Source organism: Boleophthalmus pectinirostris, unplaced genomic scaffold, assembly GCF_026225935.1.
Source record: "Boleophthalmus pectinirostris isolate CB_2022bp ecotype Guang Dong unplaced genomic scaffold, ASM2622593v1 HiC_scaffold_3, whole genome shotgun sequence".
NCBI classification, from domain to species: Eukaryota; Metazoa; Chordata; class Actinopteri; order Gobiiformes; family Gobiidae; genus Boleophthalmus; species Boleophthalmus pectinirostris.
Window position 1 is genome coordinate 37249250 of NW_026571299.1, and position 25934 is coordinate 37275183.

Here is a 25934-nt window from a genome sequence, read left to right on the forward strand (position 1 = left end):
ATGTATTTATTTTTACTAGTACATATAACATGACCTCTTTCATCTGTTTTTCGTTAAAATATTAAGTGAATCAATCAATAATAAATAATACATTCATAATAAAAAAGAGTATTACTACAAGTAGTGGGTTACTAAAACTACCTATTTTTACAATTACTAGCCTGTACAACGAGTAGGCTATGCATAAATAAATAGAACTAAACAAAAAAGTCAATATACACAGTTAATGAGTTGTCTGGGGATAGGGACCCAAAGGCACCATGCGTCTTTTATTGTTAGATACATTTGATTGATTACATAGTCCAACCTCTACTTTGATACAAACAAAGTATAAAATTGCAATGCACAATGGTAACAAAGACAAAGGCTAGTAAACCACATTAATTCAACACAAACAAACAAAAAATAAAAACGCCCACACCATTCAGAATATAATACATTAGATATCTCATTAATTATCACAATCACACATTATTTTCAGTGAAGCATATGGCGAACACTGAAAGTCCATAAATGTCAGAATCAAAAACAATCGTAGTAATGGCAAAAATGTCTGTATAAAACATAAACGAAAGATAACCTGGAAGAGTGTTATTGTATTTTGTTTGTGAAATATGACAATCAAAAGGTGCAAATACACCATATCATATCTAATACCTTAAGATTTGCAATAGCAACATGTCCAGTGAACCGCATAAAGTACATATATGCGTCCAGCAGGCTCTATTGGAAGACATCTATTCTGTCTTAACTGCGAGTCCTGCTTTACTTCCGCATTGCAATGGAAATCATCAACACAAATCTTCCCTCCCACTTTCCAATTTCCAAGCCTATAAATTACAATCAATGGTCATACTCCACAGCACAGAGACAATAGCTCTTGTTTAACATGTCTTCAATTGATTTTAGGATTATTGTTTGGATAAAAATAGATTTATGATGAAAATGATAAGTGTAAAATAATTAAATATTAGAGAAGCAAATAAGCCAACTTCACAGTGTAAAATTTCTTTTTTAAACAAAAGAAACATTGACGGTCTGCTGGCAGTTAAAACTATGGTCTCTGTGCTGAGTTACATGAACACAATAACAACACAAGTCCCCAGAAGTACTCCTATGTAACATACTCCTTTAGCATTGGCTGGCTCACAGTACAAACACTCATCTGTTTCAGTAAGGCTACATATCTCAAGGTAGAAATAAGCACTGCTGTTGCTTCACCCCTTTTGTAGATTACTTAAGTGCCGCCAAGCACGTCTTCAAAACAGAGAACCTCACAATATTGCAAGATCTTGGCATTATGTCAGGATGGCAAGAGTACAAGACATCCCAACTGTCAAAAGTCAGTAATAGATAGATGCTTGTAAGACCTGAAATTTCTGAAAATGTGTTATAAAACATAGAAAAGCAGATTCAAATTTATACATTACACAATACACGCCCTCTACAGAGTAAAAAAGTAAAGTGAACCTTTAAAAACAGGCTACAATTGAAAATTAGTTATCCCTCTGCACTCCCAAAGTAATGAGAGTTTTTCCAATTTAATTTTGACATAAAAACTTTTTCGTTCATTTATAAAATAAGAGGTAGTAAGAAGGCAATCCAAAGTGGCCGGTGATCATATCTTTGGAAAATGGGCACATTCTTCTATAACTTACTGCAACAACTTGGCTCTGGTTTTCCACTTCCACACATCTTACATATGATGTACATGTCTTTTATTTCTTCCAATTATATAGACCTTCTTTTACTTTCTGCTATCAAACATCATTTAATGCCTTGTAAAAACAAGTTGGAAACACTGAAAATAGTTCTTAAATAACTTGCTTGTCACTTTGCCAATGTTCACTTGTATTTATTGTATGAGTCCAGGTGATGGTGACATAATATTACAAATCCAAGGGATGTTGCATCACGCTTTCTCAGGCAAACAGCCCTCAGTCTTTGACAAGTCTGTAGACATGATACTGAGCTCCATGTTCACTCGTAGAAACCTCAAAAACAAAAGCTATGCAGAGCAGTGTCTCCTGAGTGTCTCGATTTGTCACTACCTGAAAGGAAACAAATGTGCAAGAACATTAGAACCAGTACTGTGGAAGTTATTAAAAATTACTGTTTACAGTTATTAGGTATTTTCTGATTACTTTACTTTGTTCATGAAAATTACATTAGTTCTTTTGATTGCTTCCTGTGCAGTAACCATGTGTCATCACATTTTACACACATTAGGAATGAAGTGCTGTGGACAGCAGAGTACACTGTATCCAGTACATAGTACACAATACTGTACAAGTTTGGTACTTAAACAACAATTTTAAATGGTTCTGAAAACAACATTTATTTCCTTAAAACAAAAACTTAAATAAGGCAAAGCTGATCCAGATGTGTAATGTAACTGTTATTTATCCCTCAAATAACCACAGATTAGCTTTGTGTAAATAAAAGTTCAAATATTATGTGACTTTCTGTTCATACTACACCCTCTTATTACATCAATGTATATGTCCAGTCAGGATATCAAAGTGACCAATATTTGGAAGTCAATATCTGATTGAGAAAACAATACAATAAATCCTGTCACAGCACTTAACTCTAAAACCACTCATAAAGTTACCTGAAGGATAGTGAAGTTTTCGAGAACACTGTTCATCATATACTTTTCAGGCAAGTGTTTGAGTTTGTGGATAAAGTTGATCATGTACTCGCACATGGGAGAGCGATGGATCCTATAAACACATTTTCCACCTTCCACTCGTGCATATTCTGTCTGTGTAACAGTAGAATATGAGTTAAAAACAACTAGGACAATTACAAAAATTATGAATAATCTTGAAATGTGCACCTCTTACCTCTACTTTCTCCACAACCTGCTTCCCAAATGAGCAGACTTTAGTGGAAACTGTAATTGTCATGTTTTCATTGCTGCTGTACTGGCTGCTGACACCATAGAAAGAACCAGGGCCATCTTGCATGCCACTGCTATTCAAGTCAGCCTGATCAGAACAGATATTATTTATTATTGATATTATATAATATCTATAAAAGATCTAATTAGAAACATAATTATCAAACTATGTTAAACTTACCCAGAATTTCACCAGGAAGAAGGCATTCTGTGGGCCCTTTTCATAAAGCTCTTTAAGCCCGCCCTTCTTTTCAGGGAACTTATCATAGATTTGCCGGATGTCGACAGCTTCTAACAGTGGGTCGCTGTAGGAGGGGTTGGTCTGTCCTATATGGACAAACAGATGTTTGCTATACTGTAGGGGACAAAGTGGCACAAGGAGAGACTGTCAGAATTCAGATATTGCAATAACAAATGCATCCACTAGATGGCAGGAAAACAACACAATGCAGTAACACCAAGGTCAAAACAGCAATGCACTACAAGAAAAAGTGCAACAAGGCAAGGTATTAGGACTCACAGTGTCTGGGTCTCTTTGTACTTCCATAAAGGCTGAGTACTCCAGCATGCGCAGCTTTGAGGAGGCAATGGTCCGGTCCTGCCACACTGGGACTGCAGTGGCCGTAGGGGCAGGGGGAGGAGCTAAGGGCTCGTAACCGGCTGTGAGTACAACAACACAATCAGAAAAACAGCAAACAGATGAAGAGTAGGTTTAATGATCCACACTCACTTTGTAAGGACTGTACTGGACCTGGTAGGGTGGTGTACGGGGGCTGTGCAAAGGGTTTGATACTGAAAAACAATTAAGAATCAATGAGATAATTGTTTTTATACTATGATTATGGCCAGTATTATTTACTTCAGTATAATATCAACTGTTAGTAAGCATGTGATGCTGCACCAGCTAGGCGTAAGTCCACCTGCATTATGGCTTTTTAGTGATGCCAAGCAACACTCACATAATTTATGGAGTGGTGGTTTACATCAGTGCAGAAAACATACATGACAGAGTACATTATGTGAGTTAGTACTGCTTTGTGCTCTGGATCACACCTGAGCTAGGGGAACTTACGCATGGCTGGTGCGGGCAAACCCAGGAGTCCTTCCCGGGAGATCTAGAACCAGCCTGGTGTGCAGAACAGGTGGACAGTTAAACAGACACTGCATCACCGACCTGACATGTAAGGCTCTACAAAGGTTTACTTACTCCTGAGAAGGGCCGGGCTGTCCTGGGATGGGGGCACGCCAAAACTGTAGCGGATAAAGAGAAAGACAAAAAAGGTCAGCTTTTGATCCATTAGATTTGGGTTCAACTTTAAATTGTTTCTGTTTTTTTTTTGTTTGTTTGTTTTTTTTTTAGAAAAAAAACTCTTACTGGTTGGTATGGGGCAGGTGGTAGTGGTGGCAGGTTTTTCACTATACTTGGTGAGACAATCTGTGCAGACGATAGTGCAGCCATATTCTGCAAGGCTTTGTCTTTAGATGCCTGGTCCTATAAATTGAAGGAAGAGTCAGACATGGGCTCTAGATGGCACTATATTGTATTGTTATACCTTAGGTCAGCATTTATATTTAGCTGATTAATTAATAAATTAAATGTATAGCAGAGGGCACAGATGTGGAAGAACAGGTTAATAGAGTGAAAAAATAGTGAAATAACAGAAAAATTTAGCAGATGGAACGAGTGGTAGTTTAGCTTTAGCTGGTCTCATCATTATGGGTGTCGTCCATATTGTATTTAGATAACAGCATCGTGGTTTTATGAAGAAGAATGTTTAAAGAATGCAAAGCTTACCAATTCATCTTGGACAAAACTTAAAAGCTGTTTTATATTCTTAAACTTACATTTGTACCCTAAACACGTCTCAACAGCAAAATAGTGGTTTTGCTGTTAGAGAAAATGACTGATAGCAGTGAGATCCCAGATTAAAGATCAACACCTTGGGCAAAGCAAGCAAGACTCATGGTGAGGGAAGTACAGTATTTGCTCCATGGGGCAGGCGGGCAGCAGTGTTTAGAGCGAGGCTGTTTTTGCGTTTGGGAAGAGGGGTGCGGTAAAGCCATGCCAGCAGAGGGCCATAGCAGGGACAGTGCACTTATGCTGCCAAAAAGAGGAGGGAAGCATATTATACAAGTTAAATGCACTTACCAAATTCATCGCCTATATTAAAAAAGGAGAGAGACCATTATTACTCCAGGCAAGGGGGGATCATAATATGTATTTTGTGTTAAACATGAATTGCTTAAATTTTTTGTGTTGCTCCTGTTGCAATATTTTAGAATGATAAAAATCAGAATTGCAACAGAGGTATTTCATGTCAACTAACTGTAACTAAGTGTATGTCAGCAATGTGGCCTCTTAGTGTGCCCTCTCTAAGTTTTATTCAAATGGATTTTATATGTATCCTGTGCCTTAAGGAGGAACAATGATTAAAAGATAAGATATTGTTTGTTTGTTTTTAATTCAGATGAATAATTTTGCTTTGTGCCACACCACAAAACATCAAGCTGCATGTTCAGTTATCAATATGATTCAATCAGAATAACATGGTTGTTGATTAGTGTATTTTAAATTAGATTATAGGGTTAATTGAACTGACAACTGCATAGTATCTGAAGTACTAGATGTAACAATGCAAATAGGAAAAAGCATGGTTGGTCAGACCAAAGATTTTAGACAGACAAAAAGGGCGTAAGAGAAAAAACATCAATGAAATATCAGTTGTTAAAGACAGCTGAACTTTCACAGTAAAGACTGTTCAGTGGAATGAAGTTTCAGGAAGTACAGTTTAGCTAAAAGGACAGGTGTGTGCTAAAGCATCACGCAGCTAGTGCTAATCGTCACAAGCTTTCAACACTGTTACAAAGCAGAAGCTTTAAGTGAACTTTTTAAAGTTACAGTTGGAGACAGTGACAGGCATCTCCATGATAAAGTGTACTCAAGTGTAGCAGACGTGCATTAATCTGTGTGTTAAAGATGAACAAATTAGCAGTAAACTAGAAATTCACACAAGCAGCCATAAAGTCTAAAGTCACCATTTTTTAAGCTGGCATTCACTCCTCTGCCCAAAGTGCATCGCATTATAGGGTAAAATTATCATGTGTGAAATGGTTAGTGCAAAGCCAAGCCTTAACAAGCCCGCCGAGGCCACAGTGAAGCGCATACCTTTAGCTTTGACTGGATCTCGCGAGATTTTCTTCGGGCGAGAACCTGCAAGTGGCTAGAAACCTGCACAGAAGAAGAGCCAAGAGGAAAAAGGGAAAGAGACAGAGAAGAAGAAGAAGCCGTAACCAAAGAGGAAAGAGACGCCCTGTCAGTGTCGGCCACAGGCCGGTGCTGCACCTACCTTTATACCCGCCTGGTATTCACGAACTTTCTTCCGCGCTAACACCTGTATGTGACTAGACACCTGAAGGAGTTTGAAACAGTTAAGCACAAAACAACATGCAGTTACATGCATGCACAGACATACATGCACCTGAGTGTTTACAACATACAGACAAATTAAAACTTCAACACTTAAAAATATGGCATTGATATTTTCAACTACACACATTAGACAGAACGAACATAACTAACTATCTAAAATGTGTGGTAATCTTTGATTAATCTTGGGTTAATCAAACAAGACAGTTTTCCATACATTGGTGGTAGTTGACTTTTGCATCTTGTATAAACGGGACAAAAGAATACATTTGAATACATTTTTGTATCCATTGTTGTATTGTTGTATATTGGTGTAACTATAACTACCAAGCAGTTCTTTTTATTATTTAAGGAGACGCTACCTGTTTTCTTGTGCGCGTTTTGCCAGTCCTCAGTTTAATGTACCTTGCAATCAATTCATTACGACCTGCAACAGAAGAAAATAACCACATGGGGGAGGTAAATCAAAAGAAAGTTTCTGTATTTACAGAACAAATTGAGGAAATTAATCATTTCAGTTGAAACTATCTTTTGCAGTTGTGAATCAAATGAAACAATAACAATACTTTTCCATTTATTGACCTGCCTTTACAAATCTATGATTTCATATTTTTACTGTTTACTGTGGCTTGCTCAACACATGTGTGTTTTGTGCTCACATGACCCCACTGCTTAATTACAGAGAGAGCTCAGAAAACACAAGCACCTTTTCATGACATAACATCTACTCTCCACATTCTGCACAAACAGCCTGTGCACAGAATACACTTCTATTCATAGGCTTTATGTCCCCTTGTCCACCCTCACAGCAAAGCATTGCAACATAAAGGATCATATCTACATGGTACAGGATCAAAATCTGTGTTGGGATTTTTGTATGGTTGTAAAGTGGGGCCAAAGTGAGAGGTAAGACCACCACTGTATCACTAGAAATAACAACTTGCGCCAGAAATTAAAACCAAACATAAATGGATAAAGCTGATGAGCCTGGGGTTAGTTTATACAATGCATTCAGTGTCTAGTAGGAGTGTGCTTAAACAGCGCTCACAGTATCCAGACACATAATGACAGGAAAACTCACAAGACTTCTTATTACACACACTCTTCAGCACTTGGCCGTCAGAAGGACCTGGTTACTGCAATTACCATAAAAGTACTTGAGGCCTTCTCAGGCTCCTCTGCAGCCAGCCGGGCCGTGGTTAGCCAGCACAGCACAACTGTGTGATACTGCAGAGAGCCCTCCCCTTCTGCCCCAGGCCAAGGATGGACACGCCCGCTCCAGCGCCTCCGCATTCCTCACATTCCTCGGAGCCTGTCACATCTGTGCTAGCCAGTCTGATTGGCCTAGGCCGAGCACCACCAGAGCTCCATGTGTGCTGCTCTTCTATGGGAGAAGAAGGTTACAGACACACGGCTGGAGCAAAGAAGGCAGCTGATGCTGTAAGTCTGTGAGGAAGCACAAAGCCACGACTGTCTCTGCCAACAACTGCCACCTGGCACTAAAGCCGTCCTCACCCCAAAACAACACTACAGTGTGACCCTGTTCTCAGAGAACAGCACCTGCTGCTGACCATCCCAACACCGGACAATACCGGGCCAACCCTGGCGCATCTGTCAGATCAGATCTCTGCCACAGCCTCACATTCAGCTCTAAAGCAATGTTATATGGCATCCAAAGAGCACATAGCACATTGTAGGTCATTTAAGTCCTTATTTATAAACCTTTATGTGGAATTCTTATTAAAAGTATACTACAGACTTCCTAACTTCCTAAATCTTGCAAATTTTATCTCTGTGAGTTTCATCTCTGACAGCACCAAAACACAAAGCTTTGAGTTCTGGGACTGGACTGCTCATTTCCTATGTCAAGTTGTCTTTATATAAATCACAAACTTGACATAGGAAAATAACGTATGTGTTATTTTTATATATACATAACATACACCATATGTATGCTTCCTAAATGAGACCAGGGCTATGGTGTTTCTGAAGTAATACTAGCATCATACATCATATCATATTATTTGGGAGCTAACCTTTGGGTTTGCTTGTGTATTTAAAGGAGAGCATTATAGAACTCAGCATGACATCTGTATTCACTTGTTTTGTGCTGGAGGTTTTGTGTATGATCCTGTACAACTGGTTTTGTTGGTTTATTACTTGGTAAGATGCTGCTTTCTTAACTTGAACAGAAAGCACACGGTTGTGTTGTCAGTGTCACTGGTGATAGAGTGTGGGGCACCACAGCAGGGGATGACAGGTGCACACACACTCATGCACCACATTTACTGCCTGATTTGGCCACTGCTGCCGCTTCTTCAGTGCTCCAAAAGTTTTTCTGGGCTCTCTTCGTTTCAGTGTGATTGCCCAACGCCCACTCACATCGCTGCAGGCTGCCATTCTCAATCTTGCCTCTGACATGACACGCCCATCTTTTTCTTTTACTACACGGACGCTGGAATTTTCCACTTCCACACTAGATAGAGAGCAACAAGGTGATCTCCTCTTACTCTCTCTCCTGTATCTCTGCCCCTCCCATCATCCTCAAACCCTTTCTCCCCCTTTTCACCCCCTCCCTTCTCATAACATTGAGGTAATCCTAAATTGCTAGCATACTGCTCAGCCATGACTGAAAACATTCCTGACATCTCAGTGAGGGAGCTGACAGGGAAGCACCAGGCCTGCTCAGTCATCATGCATACCACTCGAGCCCTCTCCAATACCTCGGCACGCATTGCCCATTTTGTGCATGCATTCAACCTGCTTCTAATAACCAGATTCTCAAAGGTCACACAGAAACAAGCCTCCCTCTAGCGCTTATATTTTTCACTTTTTTGCACTGCCAGTATTGACAGCTGCAGGGCTAAGAGTGTGCTCAGGCCTCGGCACACCTGCCCAGAAAACGTAGGTGAGCAACAAGTCAGCACAGCCCCAAAGCCAAACAAGATGGTCCGCATTTTTCAAACATCCTCTAAAAACAACTGCCTCAGAAGCTGCAGTATGGTGGAAAACCTGCCAGCTGCTATCTATGGCATTCCACTCCTGAAAGTATTTACATGACTAACACAGGTAATAATAAGGCCTTAATAATTTAAATGGAATGCAAGTATGCAAAATGTTATAGATATAGCACATACAGTATAAAGGGTATCACTGGAATTGGGTTCATAATATGCCACATGTTTGTCTCTATGGCGATGTTATTGCTTTTCCTGGAATGTTCCAAAGTATGGCATCAAATGTATCTATTACCATGGAGACAAGCAGGCTACACCACCAAGCCAAGTTACACATCAGATCCATGGAGAGCTGACCATGCTTACAGTAAGAAAGTGTGTTTTTCAAGATATTTTTGAGGAATGAAAACCCTGTAAATTAGTTTATATAAGATAAATAACTTTAATACCATATTCTGGAACATTCTAGGCAAAGCAATCTCTATAAAGTCAAGCAAAAGATTTACCCTCCACCTGAAAAGTTACATAGTGACGTGAAGAGTTTGGACATCTAATGCTAGTGAAAGTTTGAGTTTGGGCTCTTGTGACTTTGCCAAATGTTTCAAAGCCCATGGACAGAGAGATTAAATAGAAAAAAAGAAGCTACAGTGAATGTGGACTCAAAGATTAGATTTGGCAAGATTGTGCATAATACAGTTTATCCGATCTGTGTGTTCTCAAACAACTTCTTTACACAGGCTCAGAGCAGGTGTTTTACTCTTGAACTTTTTGTCACCCCACTGGTACATTAATCATTGGCAAGCTACTGAAAAGTCTAGACAGTCACAGGAAAAATAATGTATTTAATATTTACTTTGCTAAGGTAATGGAAAACTGCTTCCTACCCAATGAGAAGACACTAACGTCCCTCGCTGAGATTTAGATATTGCGACTAGAAGCCTGCTTTTGGAGGGCACTGGGATTCGGAGAATGCAAGGTAGACAGTATTACATAGAGTGCTATGGTTAACATTCCCCTAGCATCACGTCAGGGCAGCTTTTAGATGTCTGAGGTAATAGCCTTGTGAGCGGCCTTCTTCTCTGGCATGTCTTGGCTTCGGCAGCAGCGCCTCAGATGACTTCTTGTAAGCGGAGAGGGTGTTTAGTGCACTTGAAAAAGGGGTCTCTAAAAAGCGTCCGACAGTTTGTTGCTAAGGGGACTGATTTGTGCACAGCCAGACGCTTTGTTGACATTCACATAACAAATGTGTGGGCCTGGACACAACACTACCCTGCTAAATGGGAAGATAGAGACGGGAAAGTTAATATTGAATACAGAGACATTTTCATATAATCATTAGTTTAAAACAATCTAATTTATATTGGTTATATTGGAGCAGCACTCCTTTGAGCATGAATCCAATTGCATGTATTAACCAGTCATCTTGCTTAGGGGTGTGTTTTTAACATTGAGTCATAAAACATCTATTTCCCATTTTGTAGCTAATAAAACACTTGGACATCAAAAAACACACTAAATTGTTGTAATGTGTGCAGTAATCTATAATTCCAACATTCATATGCTACTAAAATAAACTGTAAAATAACTGGCAATCTCGCAATCTTTAATCTTTAAGAGTTGCCTCAACATATTTGTATTCTGTCAGGGTCAAAACAGACAACTTTACAGTGGCTTGGTTGTTATGCACTTGGCCATAAATATCAAAATCTGTCTGACAAACAAAAGTATTCCATTAGGCATACAAAGAATTTCATCTGACGTCACAATTCAAACTGCAATTTTATAAATGCTAATCCTGAACTGATATACACAAACCATGCATAATAGGAGTGATGGATTTTATGGTTTGTCTGTAGCTGGAATAAATTTCAGCTTTTCAAGACATGACGGACAATAATTAGAGGGCAGAAAACTCTTACAAAGCATTGCTCAAGGGAGTTTTGTTACAATGGTGAAAAGAACATAATTTTACAAAACCAAAAAGTAGAGGTTTGTTGAGGACATGAAAGAAAACAGGGCTTAACCACAGAGTTTGTTGTTAGCGAACAATTTCCACTCTAGACTACAACTTTTACTAAACAATGGATTTAGTTAACGAGAAGATTTGGCTAACAACAAACAAATGTGATCAATTTCCGACACTTGGATGTAAACCAATGTTGGTGCACCCATCTGGAGCTTCTCATGAGCTCAACACCTGCAACATAATGAACGAACACGCTGCAAGAAAGAGCATAACCCCCAAACCATAAGGATACTTCAAATCTTGAATATAACGAGATGTTTTTGTGCATGTTCAAGCTGTGCTAATTGCCACCAATTTAACCTAAGCCAACCATAAAAAAATTAAAAAATTCACTTCCTCAAAACTCAACCAGCAATACCGGTGCGGGGAGAGATTGCATTAAAAAAAACACAAAAAAAAACAAAAAAAACCAACAACACATAAAAGAGCTGGTTTTGCAACTCTTAAGTGCATGAGAGGAGGTAATAAAAGCGTGAAAGAAAAACAGAGTGAACAGACAGACAGGTGTAAATCATGGGACGAGGGGCAACAGCGGTGCTCTCAGGTCGACCATAACCTGAAGAGATATGGCAGGGCGACTGGAAGAACCAGCCCCTGGGTCGCCTCACGCAACAAGCCCAGACATGAGAGAGAGAGCAGCACGCTAAAGAAAACAGACACTTCTGTTTCTAACCTATGGCCACTAAGTAAGGTTTAGTCAGTTTATTTTTTTCCTGTTTATTCATGACAGACATGCTGTATTTCATTTGTGACAATCATTTTTAAAAAATGTTAACTATTCTTTGCTAATCAGTAATTAGCCATTAACTCCAATCATGTGATGCTGCACACTATAACCAAGACAACCAAGACATTATCAAACCACAAGAGTTTAAACTGCAATAATGAATTATTCTTGAATTGGAGGAAAAAAGTCAGGGGCTTTACATGTTACATTACATTTCATACTTTGGAAAATATGCTATTACTAACGCCTTAGCACAAATCTCATTCTTGTCTGTTGAAGTACATTTTACAAACGCAATCAAATTTTGCACTACAGATTCTGTTTTATATTAAGTTGTTTGTTGTGTGATGCAGCCATCAAATCTTGGATATTCTTTTAATTTTCGAGTTAAGTATTGTATTCTAAAACGTGGTTTACAATATAGCTTTTCCATTGTTCTTGGATCATTTGTGTGACAGATATTTATATTGTATCCATCAGAACAATTCAAAGTGTGTGTGGAATAAAATAAAAGTACATTATTGGGATTGTTCCCTTTGACCACAGTTATCTGTGGTTTTCTGCTTCATTTAATATGACTCTAAGAAGTGTTTGTTGGTTTGATTTGCAGTACCACTCACCGTACATCTTGCCCTCGTCTGACAGGATGATCTTCCTGCGTCCACAGGGGGGGTATATAGCCAGTGCCTCCTGGAAGCTCTGCTCGATGTCGGGACTCCACACGCCCTCTGCGTCTCCGTCCATGGTCTTGTCATCATTGTCCCCGTCCAGCCCATCCTCAGGGCTGCCGTTAGCACTCCACTCGTTGGACGCAATGGTGGCGGCTCCCCCTGGGCCCGACCCTGAGCCCCACAGTCAAAACACCTGAAAGAGACCTGGAAAACATAAAGGACTGTTAGCATACTGGCTTAACAATGTTTGATATTCTTAGTAAGGTTGTCAATGTATTTTAATAGTCATCAAGTTGACTAGTCAGTTGTTCCTTTTTCTGATTAGTTGACTAGTCAAGCAGTTATCTTTATTGCACTGCCATGATTTTTTTTATAAAATAAAAATTGTCTTATTATTTGACTTACTTTTGAATATTACAAGTACATTTTATTTGTATGCATTTCCTATGCAGTTCCAATTGAATTATGGCTCTGCTACAACATGACGGGTGATATTCATAGCACAGATAACATTATTTCTTAATTCTATATGTCGTTTTTGCATTACCTGTGTGAAGAAACATATTTATAGTCTCCCACCCATACTCACAACTATCACCATTATCAGGGCTTGGGACTAGCACAAAGAATAAACATAATTCTGACTTTTGTATATTATTCTACTTAGGGGAAAAATGGTGAGGATTGTTTGGGTTGAATATGAGTCTACAAAGTCCTATGGCTGTTTTCTGTTTTAGGTTTGTTTAGACACTACCAAGCTGTATTTTATGGCAGTCATTAAATGTGTATGAATAAACAATGCTAACCGTACACTTATTACTATAATTTCCTTGATTTAATTTCTTTGAAACAGCCAAATGAGTTCAAGATATTCCATAAAATGAAGTTTAAAGACCTCACTAATCAGAGCTGCCCTCAAAGAATTCTTGTGGTCTGGGAACTGTGTCCCAATGTGGTCGGCTTATGGCTGACTGCAGGCAAAGATCCTAAGTGTTTTTCAAGCTGCCTTCTTAGTGTTGTATTAGATCTGAAAAGAAAGGTCATTCAGAACATTGCCATGACTTGTTTTACATGCATGCATTTAGCATAATTTCATGCAGGTATAAAAAACACAAATACTAATCTATTTTTAAACTAGAATCTACACTAGTATCCTCAGTGATCAGTTCTGATATGACTAGGATCTTGCTTTCTAATTTATGTCTTTTTTAGGTTACATGACCACATGGTAAAATAGACAAAAAAATGATAATCTGTGTTTATATCATATTATATGGGGCTTCAACATAAATTTATGTATCATATATTCATAAAGAAAATTCTGTGTTTTTCCAATGAGCTATCAAAGAATTCTTCTTAATATCGCAATTTAATAGATAAATTTGAGTACTGTGACAACACTAGAAAAAGATATAAATACTTTTATATGAAGGCAAGCAAAAATATAATAATCATATTAGTTAGTTAATTAGAGTCTCTTCCTTATGTAAAACTATTTGGTATTTATCTCTACAAGTCACAATACAATGATTGTACCACACACACTCACAAGTCTTAACCTGTAATTTATGGAGGTCACTGGAGCCAAAAGAGAAAATATTCACAAGCCCGGCTGCTAATTTTAGCCGGGAGGGTGCTGCTTATGGTAGACCCCGAGAGTCAGGGTTACGGTGCTAAAACTCAACACTAAAAACAGGCTCTCATCAGCCACTTCTCTCATCCATCTTCCTCTGCACACACCACAGCACAGTACTTCTAATCAGTGCTAACCAGGAGCGTAGCTGGAAAAACTTAAAGAACTGGGGTAGTTTACTGCAGTTACGATACATATACATTGTTAATCCAAAATAAAAATAAATAACAACAACCAAACAGATAACATTCATCATACGATTTACAGACCAAATAGACAAAAGATGTTTAACAGTTCAAATGGACCTTGAAAGATGCACTATATGTGCAAAATGATATTGTAATTTTCTAGAGCCTAGTTCACAATTTTAATTATATCATGATTCATGTAGGTATTACATGAATAATTTCAAGGCAACTACATCACAGAATTATGATATCACATGTTGCACTATTGTCACAGGTATAAATCATAATTACATTTTATTGCCCAGTCCTAGATAGCTTTTCTAGCTGGGTCCAGACAACCTGCTTGTCTCCAAGGAGATGTTATCACTGTGCCTGAAACTTACAGCATTAAACACATCTATCTCCATGAGGACAAGCAGGTGACACTGCCAGGACAAGGCACAGGCCAGATCTGTGGAGAGGCAGTATAAAAACAAACACCTGTAACTGGTTAAATTCAAGTCTGAAAAGTTGAATGCCATACTATCAAACATCTACACAAAGCATTAATATCTATATTGAGACAAGCAGGTGGCATACACTTCACTAGGAAAATAAAAATCATATTAAAATCATTAAAATCATAGTTATTTTATGTTTTGGCTTGAATTGGATATAAATGTGAAGTATTATGTGTCTGGCTACTACACCTTACCACACTGAGTTTTTAGTTTTAGGCTATGAGTTAAATTGTGCTAAAGTTATGCTAACTATCAGGAGTTAGTTCAGGGTGTGTGTTAAACACGTTAACACGTTGTGGCCTGAGCATTTCATGAATGACTGCACAGGTGCTTGAGTTAAGCCTATGACCTGGTGGCACACAGAAGAGAAACATGGTGGTCACTCTAGTGTTGACCTTTAATGACATTAGATAAAACAGAGGCAGAGCTCAGACCAATGCAAGAGGAAGCCCACGAGCAGACGAGTGTGACACGAGGCTATGGCCTGAGAGGGAACAAGAGTTTGTTGGAGTGCAGTGCTGTGCAGAAAGAGCTCTTCGGCGATAGAGAGGCCTGAATTCCAGACATGTCCTTATTAAGAAAGGGCTGTGAGTGCGCTCTGTTTCTCCTCCTGCCTCCCCTCTCTAACCCCCACCTCCGCACGCTGCTCTCCAACTGCTCTACCCAAATAAGGACAGGGACCAGGGGATCGCGGAGGGGAGGGGTGGGCGCTGGTGGGTGGGTTGGCTGGAGAGCGCACAGGACACGGGTGTGTGTAGGAGGGAGAGGGGAGACTGGGGGAGGGTGCTGTCCAATTTAGGCGTCCACTTTGGGGTTTGGAAAACAGTGGGATTGTTCCTGCTGGAATGCAACATCAGCACTGAACAAGCTGAGCCACTGAATGGGCCGCATTGTCAGAGGAGTCAATTTTCAATAGAGCCTCGTAATGGAGTCACCAGACTTTAATAATCATAGTAATCAGAAACAGGCATGCAGGTCATATAGGACATATCTCAAGAGAGAATTACAAATAAAAAGCTAAAAAATAATTTATATTTTTATATTGTAGAAAATATTTTTCAAGAAGTTTCTGTCATTTTATTGGTTTCAGTTGTATTGTCTGTTACAATTAAAACTCATATAAAAAAAGATCAATCATTATAAACCAAAAAAACCCAACAAACTTCTGTTATCAATGGACACCCACTACCAGTCAATACGAAAGCTAGATACTCATTTGAGCGGGTATCAATATTAAAAAAGAATATGGATCTTTCCGGAATAGTTAGTAGGGTCTTGATCTATTAAAGACCACATAGTCATTTGAGGTGAAAATTACATATTGTGTAAAAATAGTATCAGCCTTATTATAGCGTTTATGTGTTACCGTTGTAGCATCAAGTATCCAGACTATCTTAGCATCAAAGTTGAGTTTGAAATTTCCACTCAATGATAAAAACACATGGAAGTACAGACCCAGAGCGGGTCTGCTTATATCACATGGGACTCTCAAACAGAATGGCATGCTGCTCTCACATTGACACAAAAATCAGGGACACACCTCCTCTCTCTCCACTTTCTGGGAGTCAGGCCATTGGACCAACATGCTACAGCAGAATTCCAATGTGCGGCAGGAATGTAAATAACACAGCAAAGCTATGTGCTGCACGCTTTCATTCAAATTGCACTATTCATGCACCAAAATCCCTATTACCTTTTTCCCATACCAGGGTTTACTTGTTTGTGTTTATAAGGCTAAGCTCTTATAAGGCTAAGTTCTTTATTGTCATTATGCAAGTTATACAACAAAATGACGTAGATGAGATGGTTGGTTAGTCCTAAAAACTAAGATTAAGTCTAGAGCATTACATTGTGTCCTCTGATATGACTCACTGTAGTATTCCAGTAATTTGGGTGAGTCACTCTTACTTTGCCAGCCACTGATGAAAGCTAAACCATGCAGGAAAAGGGAATCTATCCAAGTTATAAAGGAAACCTTCTATAAACATGAAAACAATCTGATTCCATATGGTGATTTCCTGAAGAAACATTTGGGAATTTTAACTTCTCTTTTTGACACAGTTGTATCCTGTTCTCTGCTTTTATCTCCTTCTATGAGGTCATCCATGTTCTCAGATGGAATTGTACTCAGACAGCGGAAGTCCAAATTTCAGTTTTTACCGGCAGATGGGAACATATCACCCCCAGTTCACATAATACATTTTTTTTCTTAAATTGGTTTGTGTAATAAAAGATTTGATCTTTTTTTTAAAGATATAGTTACAATAAAATATCTTCATTTACTTAGCACCACATGATTTCAACCACCTGCTGCCAAACACAACACGGTAACCTGACACCAGAAATGGCAAAGATAGAATGGCATTTGTTACAATGAATGATACTGTACCCGGAAATGGATGAAACTTCAGGTTTGTTTTCTTTGAATATTTGCTTTCCTGTTCTGTGGTCCATAAACCTCCTCACAATGCACACGTTAGAAAACACAAACACATTTTAAGATTGTCTGAAAACATACAACAATAACCATATAAAATGGATTTAAACAACACATTTTCAGGAGCCTGTGATCAATATGAGTATTCTTGGTCCTGTTCAACAAAAATGTGAAAGTGACTAAAAAAACTGTTGGCTAATGCTAGCTGGCGCTGTAATTTTATGTGAGAGACTTTTTTAACAGAACAAATCATCTCACCTGTTGTAGTCCCAACCAAATCAGATCTATTTGGTCAGATTATGCCCAGATTAAGTCTAATTTGGGAGTTTCTAACAGAGCAGTGCTTTCAGTTACCTTCACATCCCCATCAACATTCCCTATGTTGATGACATCAGCTGCAAAGTATCAGTCAGCATGTTTTCACTTCAATGGGTGCCACAGAGCAGGAGATTGAGTCTATGATTGGCCATAAGATTTTGCACTTGGTCCCAACGTGGTTTGTACATCCCCTACCAGATGCAAACACATTTTTCCAGGTTTAGAACTAGCACATAGTACAAATATTCTCATTTGAGATGTTTCTGATTGTACACACTGACTTTTTGTTGTCTTTTATTCAAGTAAACACTGCATTTGACTGGGAAAACTAAAAAGTAGGTGGAAAGTACCGGCACCAACATTCATTCAAATGTCATCTAAATCTCTGCAATGATTTGGAGGGATTTTCATGACCCATGTCACTCACAGTTGATCTAGTCCAAATACATTTGGAGGAAAGTCTTTTCAGTTGTCCATCTGCATGTCAGAGCCATTTTTAAAAATGTAATATTCGTAACATAAGAAAAAAGCTCCTCCTCCAAAACCACTCTCTCCTTCACTCAGAGGCCGTAGATTGTTAGCAGACTTCCTTGAAATCTCTCTCCTCAGTACTGTAGATTAAGCAAGGCTGTTCTGTTTGCAAACCCACCCACTACGCGATTTGTCCACGTCTTTTCAAGCGCACCCTTTGTTGAGTTGCAGCTCTAGCTGGGACACTTGTTGGCAGAGAACGGACCCCCACTGGCAGACCAAGAGCCCCCCACTCCGCTTAGACTTAAGCACACCTCAACCCAACTTTACAGACTCACAAACAGATGGAAATGTGACACTGGCAGCCTGGACAACACAGTCTAGTTAAGGCTGAAGGGAGCACACAGATGTAGAGTGAGTAGAGACCCCCTCCCACCAGCACACACCAACAGCCACACAAACACACACTTGACAGGCAAAACAACAGAAGTTGGCGGCAGAAGGAGCAGCTGCTCTCTAAGGTCAGATTACAGATAAAGAAAACATTTTAGGTTTCAGGCCAGGAAAGCTGGACAAGGCTTCCTCCACTGTGCACACATTCAACAGAGAGTAAATGTAATGTGTATTTAGACAAGCAAGAATCTTGACAAATACAGTTTGCCATTCAAACAAACTTTGGATGAAAGATGAGACCAAGTTTACAACACAATATATCTGTTTTTCGAAAGGGCTTCACAGTATATCACTATTGAATTGAAAAGACCATTTTAATTGATACAATAACCAGATTTCAAAGAGTGCATCTAGAATATCCTCCTCAAACAACATAATGTTAATTTTTTTTATGGAAAACACTTGTTAACCCTGTAGTTAAGACCCAAACAAGTTATAAAATGGATTCTTGCATTTTCCTATTTAAATTTTCAGTCAAATGTTTATACTACTGGACATGTTTATAATGTGCACTGTCTGAATTGAATCCTCCTGAAATAAAATCATAATTCATATTCAATCTCTAGAACCTTAGAATAGTTGGTACTAAACCACAGTAGCTGAAGTCTAAAATTGTAGTTTTCTTTTGGATGTTGCCAGTGGCAGTGAAGCAATTGTATAAATTGACATGTTCATAAGTCATAAGTCATTGTAGTTGGTGTTTTTTGGTTGAATCATTATTAGCAAAATAAAAGCTGAATAAGCAACACTATCTTTAACAAACTTTTTCCAGCAACCATGATCCTGTGCCAAAGCATGATGTAAATGAAGCTTAAAGTGACAATTTTGTGTTTTTTGCAAATGTCAGCGAACTTTATTCCTCTCCTTTAATAGTCAACACCTTTGCTGTCCTCACACTTATAAAAACCTCAAAAAAAATCAAAGTGACCAGCTTCCCCTGTTCTTTCAGTGTCTGTGTTTGGGCCTAATAAATTCTCCCCAGCTCCTCCAATAACTTCCTCCTACTTCCTATCTGGCACAGCGCTCAGGAAACAATCAGAGCCCAGAGTGAGGGAGAGAAGGGCAGGACAGCCGCTCACACGGCAACCAGCTAAAGGACATAGACATACATACATAAACTTTGTATGTCCACAGAAATATAGTATTGTATGCAAAACTGTTATTCTATTAGGTGAATCCTGACTTTTAACTGAGATAGGCATTCAACTTGTGTATTTCCCATAACACCCAAAATATTAGCGTTAATGCTAAAATGAGGCTTGCTAGATGTTTTAATATCTCCCTGTGCCATTGTTTTATTTTATCTCACAGTGCAGCTGGTACTGTTAACACTTTAAAAGCCTTTGAAAAGCTGTGATCCAAGAGCGTAGGGAAAGACTGACACAAAGCAGAAGGGAGAGCGCCAGAGAGCCTCTCATACAGCCTGAATCAGCGTTTTAATCGGAAATTTTCCAGGGAGCATAACGGAGAAGACTCTTGCGTCTGAATTGGTCATTTTGTGGTGAAGGGAGCGGTTTGAAGCCATAATCTGTGAAACCTTCAGGACATACATAACTCCACACTCGAATGCAACGGGCCAATAACTCATCTGAGGACATAAAATGGAACAGGGCTTTTGTGGCTCTGATCTGCGCCTGATAGGAAGGGATTCATAGGGAAAAAGTTTGAGACATGCGGAAATATAAACCAATAGGTGATGCAATTCAAGTACATATAAAAATATCCACAATCCCATGATATCACCTCCTAGATTATTGTAAATGCTTGTAAATAGAGATCCATCCCTGCCCTGCAAAGACACGCTTATTGTGCTTTAAACAGACCACAGCAAAAAACATTAGTTAGATGTGAACTTGAAAAAGCACTGAGCTTCATATTCGGTCTACACAAATCTGATTTATTCAAATTCCTGTGAATGCTCTGTTGATTTGACCCTGATTTGAGCTGCAACTGTTTCTGTTTTTGGATGTGTATTGCAGTACTTTGATTTGTGACTTTTTATTGCGAGAATTGATACTTGGCATTGTTTCCAATATTCATATCAGCACACCATGTGTTTACAAAATAGGTGAAAAATTAAAACAAGAACTTTTTAGGAAACAGAAAACAATTACAACTGACAGCTCTGGTTGCCAATCCACAATATTGCTGCAAGGCTAACATTCACATTAAATTATTATCCTATAATCAGGTAGTTATCCTCAACTGCACTGTTAATTATAAATGCAGATTCCTTGCTATAATCCCCGCTGACACCTGTGTGCAGCTATATTTAGAACAAATTTAAACAATAACGCAGGCTGTTAGTGGATCATCCCCCAACCCAAAACAGTGTGAGTGCTGGGATTAGAGGGGTTTCACATGGGTGCCCTTGGGTCAGTGGAGCTTGGGTGCAACACACAGGCCACACATACTCCTCCACAGAGCACCAGCCTGGCCCATTGCTACAGTCCTGTTATCTATAATGGAGGCAGGCGCTGGCATACACACCCGCACAGCCAATGCCCTCCTCTGCTCCTCTCCTCCTCACCTTTCTTCAAAGCACATTTATGTCATTTGTAACAGTTGGTCGCTGCAGCAAGAACAACTAAAACGTTTGGGGACAACTCACACAAAGGCAGTACTGTTCTCGTGTCCAGGCTCCTCCCCTCAGTGGTCCTAACAGGAGGCCCAAAAGCTTATCTTAAAAAAAAAAAAAAAAAAAAAAAAAAAAAAAAAAAAAAAACGCATGATGTGGAGCATATGTAAACACATGCACTGTTTGTTAACATTTTTAACATGGATGTAAGGTAGATAAATTGTTATAGTATGCACAATGACTGTAGTAACAGGCGAATATTTAGGGCTGTGCCTCATACTCCCTGAAGTTAAATTAGATAAACAGTTTTACTATATATATATATATATATATATATATATATATATATATATATATATATATATTATATATATATATATATATATATATATATATAGTAAAACTGTTTATGTATGTATGTATGTATGTATGTATGTGTACAGAAGAAAATAGAAGAAAATATTCTTTCAACAACTAAGTAATATTAAATGTTAAATGACGGGGCAAGGCAAGCACCTTTCATGCAGAAATGCAGAAGGTAATCAGTTAAATTCCAAAAAACTGTAATGTATTTCTGGGTGAGACCATTAAAAGTTGGGGGAGGTTGGAGCTTTTTACATGTGGAATAACGACTGTTGTTTTGGTGCATGAAATGTCTCCTGCTTCCATCTTATCTGTTCGTTCTCTCTCATTTTTAAGCACACTGGGGCACCACTCTGACTCATTCTAAATAAGTCATAATTTTGATCATTATAATCACTATTTAATTATTATAATTTTAGTGTTTTCATAATTGAATAGCCATAATCTGAATGGTGACAAAAAAGATGAGAGATTAAAAAGAGATAAATGTTGACGGGTTTCATCAGTAATAATTACTACACTAAACCAGACAGCAATAAGATGTAGTAAACTGTTCATTTAGACTGTCTCAAAGATGTTCTGTGTCATCAGAAGCACATATGAGAGCTGTTTGTCCAGAATGGGGTTGACAGAGGGGCAAGTGTCCACCATTTGGATGAGCACTTTTGGAGACAGTGCTAAAACCAAAACAAAGAGTGCACAAATGGGCCAAAGCTCATTAGCTGTTCTCCTGTGGCTTTAGCACAAGTTGGTGAAGCTTCCACTGACAAACAGTCATCAGACCTGCATCCAGGGCAAACAGTCTGAGCGCCCTGGAACCCTTCATTTTATAGCAGTGTCCAAAGGTTTAGTGACTGTGGGATCTTTCTAATTCATAATACTGGAAATATAGTTTTGTACATTTATGTTTTTATGGATTAGTAGTCAAATTTCTTCCTCAAAAGTTTGAACTCCGCTCCAAACCACATGCTTTTACTGACAGAGCACTGGCTGTAGACCTCACTATTAAAAAGACCCTTATATATTACTGATGAAAATTCCATTAACAACTCAGCCCTAATGTACAACAGATAGATAGATAGAACATGACAAAGAGAGTCCCATAGCAGAGGAGCCTCTGATGAGTGGCTTTAGAGACTTCACCAGGGACTGGAAGAGTGAAAACGGCCACTTTAAGGGGATATTACTGCAAATAATCTAATTGACCTCTGGCATGAGAGAAGTTGTAAAACTTTCCTCTTGTACTGAACTTTCACACAAGCACAGAAGGCAAATCCACAACAAATCATGAAGCATAAAGCTGAAGAAAAAAGGAGCACATTGTCTTAGGCGCTTGATTCGTTCATGCAGCATAAAAACCAGGGGAACAGCAGAATGCCTAATCCTTTCCAGATTTAACCATCAGCATAAAATCTATTATTAGGCGTCTTGGCGTGTCTCATTTACCAAGCACACATTGTTTGGTTGTATTGGATGGTTGTTTGATTTCAGAACATCATTTCCACATGGCAATAAAGAAAGGGTGCAAGAAGAAAGACACAGTGACCTGACAAGACCAGCAGAAAGTACTCCATACGTGTTGAACTGAACATCTGGATCACACCGACACAAATGACTCTGGAGTTCAGCCGTCTGTTGATCTGAGTACAGCGCTATCAAAAAACTGCATCTGTGAATTTCCTCTGAACATAAGCTAAAGAGAAACTGTTAATACTATTGTTTTTGAAAGGGTCAGACTTGACTGTTAACAGGTTATTCTACTTACTGTGAATAACCTGACTAACTGCATTCTACTGAGTCAACCGGATGACAGGCAATCACTGTGATTTAGTAAAGATTATACAACGGCACAAAAAGAGAAAGAGATATTTCCTCAAACAGAATACATAGATAAAAAAAAAAATACAAGCCTCAACAATGAGCTTTATCAAAAAGCTTTTCCACACACTACAGCAGGTGTAGACCCAAGCTGCCCTTATTTAATTATACAATTAGCCAGAGCACATATCCATGCATCACAAATCCTCACCTACGAATTATGTGCTTAGTGAGACTTCACAGTGTCAAAACATGACAGTGTGTGCCAAAAAAAGCACAAATTATATATATATATATATATATATATATATATATATATATATATATATATATATATATATATATATATATATATATATATATATATATATATATATATATATATGTATTTGTTTTTTTTAAGTAATAGAAGTAATAGTAATCGTTATAACAGTTATAATAATTGTGATAATTATAAATGTATTACATAAACCTTGTATAAACAGTATTTTTTATGTATAGTATTTTTATATTTTTTCTTTACCAAAATTACACTCTTTATGTTGAGGCATAATCAAATGCTGTTTTTCATAAATAGAAGAATATTTTATGTCATAGGGTACCATTACATGAAAATGAACTGAAAATGCAAATTTACAATACCTAATGTTAAGCAAAAATCGTCTGTGCCTGTTTTAATACAAACCTTTTCATCCTTATTTTATTTATTTTTTTAAACAAAAATTCAGAATACATCTTGTAGTATTTAATTTAAATAAAAAAAACTTAAGTAAATTTGAATAGACTATTCTATGATAGTAACATTATCAGGTCATTACAAATGCCAAAGCCTGCATATTGAAATTGTGGTCCTTACTTTGAGAACAGTCTGAAGTCGTGTAGCTTTCCTCCAAATTGCTGCGGTTTGTTTCGTTGTTCCTGTAGATATAAGTGCAGATTATTCCTCTGAGGGACGAGGCCAAAAGAGTAGGATCCAGGTACAAACTGAGTGACAAACAAAACCAACATGTTGAAGACTTCTGTGCTGTCAAAGGCAACCTTTCCACTATAGTAATCGAGCGCGCACCGGCTAAAATATATATTAATGAACAGCCTACAGGGCTTGTCAAACTTATCACTGCACACGGGCTATGTCATTTACAATAGACTATCAAACTCCTAATGTTTTCTTCCCTCCCAACGCAGGGAGCTCCGCGGAAAAATGTAAAAAATGACAATGATCTGAAAACTTCACGGAGACAAGCGGCATGAAAAAACTGCGCTGAAAAGTCTGTAAACAGAAAGAGCGAGCATAAGTTGAAAACTTACCTCTTTATTGTGCCTTTTACCTCCGTTTACTTACTGAGGGCTACTGTTCAATTTGAGTTACTTTGTTATAATTTGGCGCCTTGTTGTTTTCCGTAATATTTCTCGGAGGTTTGACAGTATAAGTGGAATGTGAAGTATGACTTTGGTATGAAATCAACGCACTACACTGGAAAACGGAGGGGGAGGAAAAAAGCGTCTGAGGAGGAGCCATCAGTGAGCGTCAATCAACAGGCAGAGGGGCGGGACCTGCAGGGCAAACCCGGCCCAGCCAGAGCCCAGCCAGAGCCCAGCGCCTTCTCATCTCATCACCGGACACTGGCGCATCTGTAAAGTGACTAATTCATGGTAGGTACAACGTGATGAGCAACTGGCCAATAGATTGAAAGGTAAAAAAAAACAAAAAACAAAAAAAAAAACCAAAAAAAAACCACAGAGACATAGAACAGTTTAGTCAATAGGGTTTAAGATTTCTGTGCCTGGGGGATTTCTTTGTAAAGATTTGGCTTCATTCAATAGATATTTAAAGCTAAATAATAGCCTACTATTGCCAGTTGTTGTGCAAAATAACATTAAAACTTAGGAAATAAAATAGCCTGAATAACAACAATAGTCAACGTGGCTAATTTCCCTTGGTAGTTTAATGTCAAGGAAAAACAGCAACTATCACAAAGACGTAAGTGTGTGCTACGCACTTCTCATTATGCACGAAAATAACCGTTAATTTAAAGTTTAACCAATATGCTCTCAATATTAAAATGACATTTTCTTACACACGGTGACATATTCAACTCCCCAAGAACTATTGTTACAAACAGTTATTTACATTTGTTGGCCAAACTGGTGTGTAAACTGTCAGTGCAATAACCCACTGAAAGAGACAAAACCAAAACTAATTAACAAACTAAACACTGATGACATGCATGTTTCACACGAATCCATGAACACAATTACCCCCTCCAACAGCTCCTTCTAATGGTCAACAACAGGGCTGCACCAAATTAAATGCCTGACTGTGATCGCAGCAAACTCTTTATAGTAATTTAAAAAGGCAAAAGCTCCAAATGAGCTCTTTCTGCTGTAGAATTGCTGGCAGCTTGAGGCTTTGTTTAATTTGAGCAAGTTTAGACAACTGCCTGAGCAGGTTCAGGCAGAAT

The 25934-nt window shown here is 38.4% G+C and overlaps 1 protein-coding gene across 4 annotated transcripts; it reads right to left on the reverse strand.

Annotated features, from left to right (window-relative positions):
• Positions 1-227: 227 nt before the first annotated feature.
• Positions 228-24927, reverse strand: tead3b (TEA domain family member 3 b). Of its 4 annotated transcripts, none has more exons than XM_055160869.1 (15): positions 24781-24927; positions 24329-24390; positions 12663-12917; positions 6695-6759; positions 6253-6315; positions 5055-5066; positions 4281-4397; positions 4113-4156; positions 3978-4031; positions 3636-3697; positions 3426-3565; positions 3087-3260; positions 2850-2993; positions 2615-2767; positions 228-2051 (listed from the first exon to the last, which is right to left on the reverse strand). In XM_055160869.1, the coding sequence occupies exons 3-15, from the start codon at positions 12784-12786 to the stop codon at positions 1938-1940; spliced, it is 1266 nt and encodes a 421-aa protein (XP_055016844.1). In that variant the 5' UTR covers positions 12787-12917; positions 24329-24390; positions 24781-24927; the 3' UTR covers positions 228-1937. The 4 variants fall into 4 exon arrangements, with proteins under 4 accessions (XP_055016844.1, XP_055016843.1, XP_020796052.1 ...); XM_055160868.1 differs by having other exon boundaries at positions 24329-24456; XM_020940393.2 differs by lacking the exon at positions 5055-5066 and having other exon boundaries at positions 24329-24456.
• Between the last annotated feature and the right edge of the window lie 1007 nt (positions 24928-25934).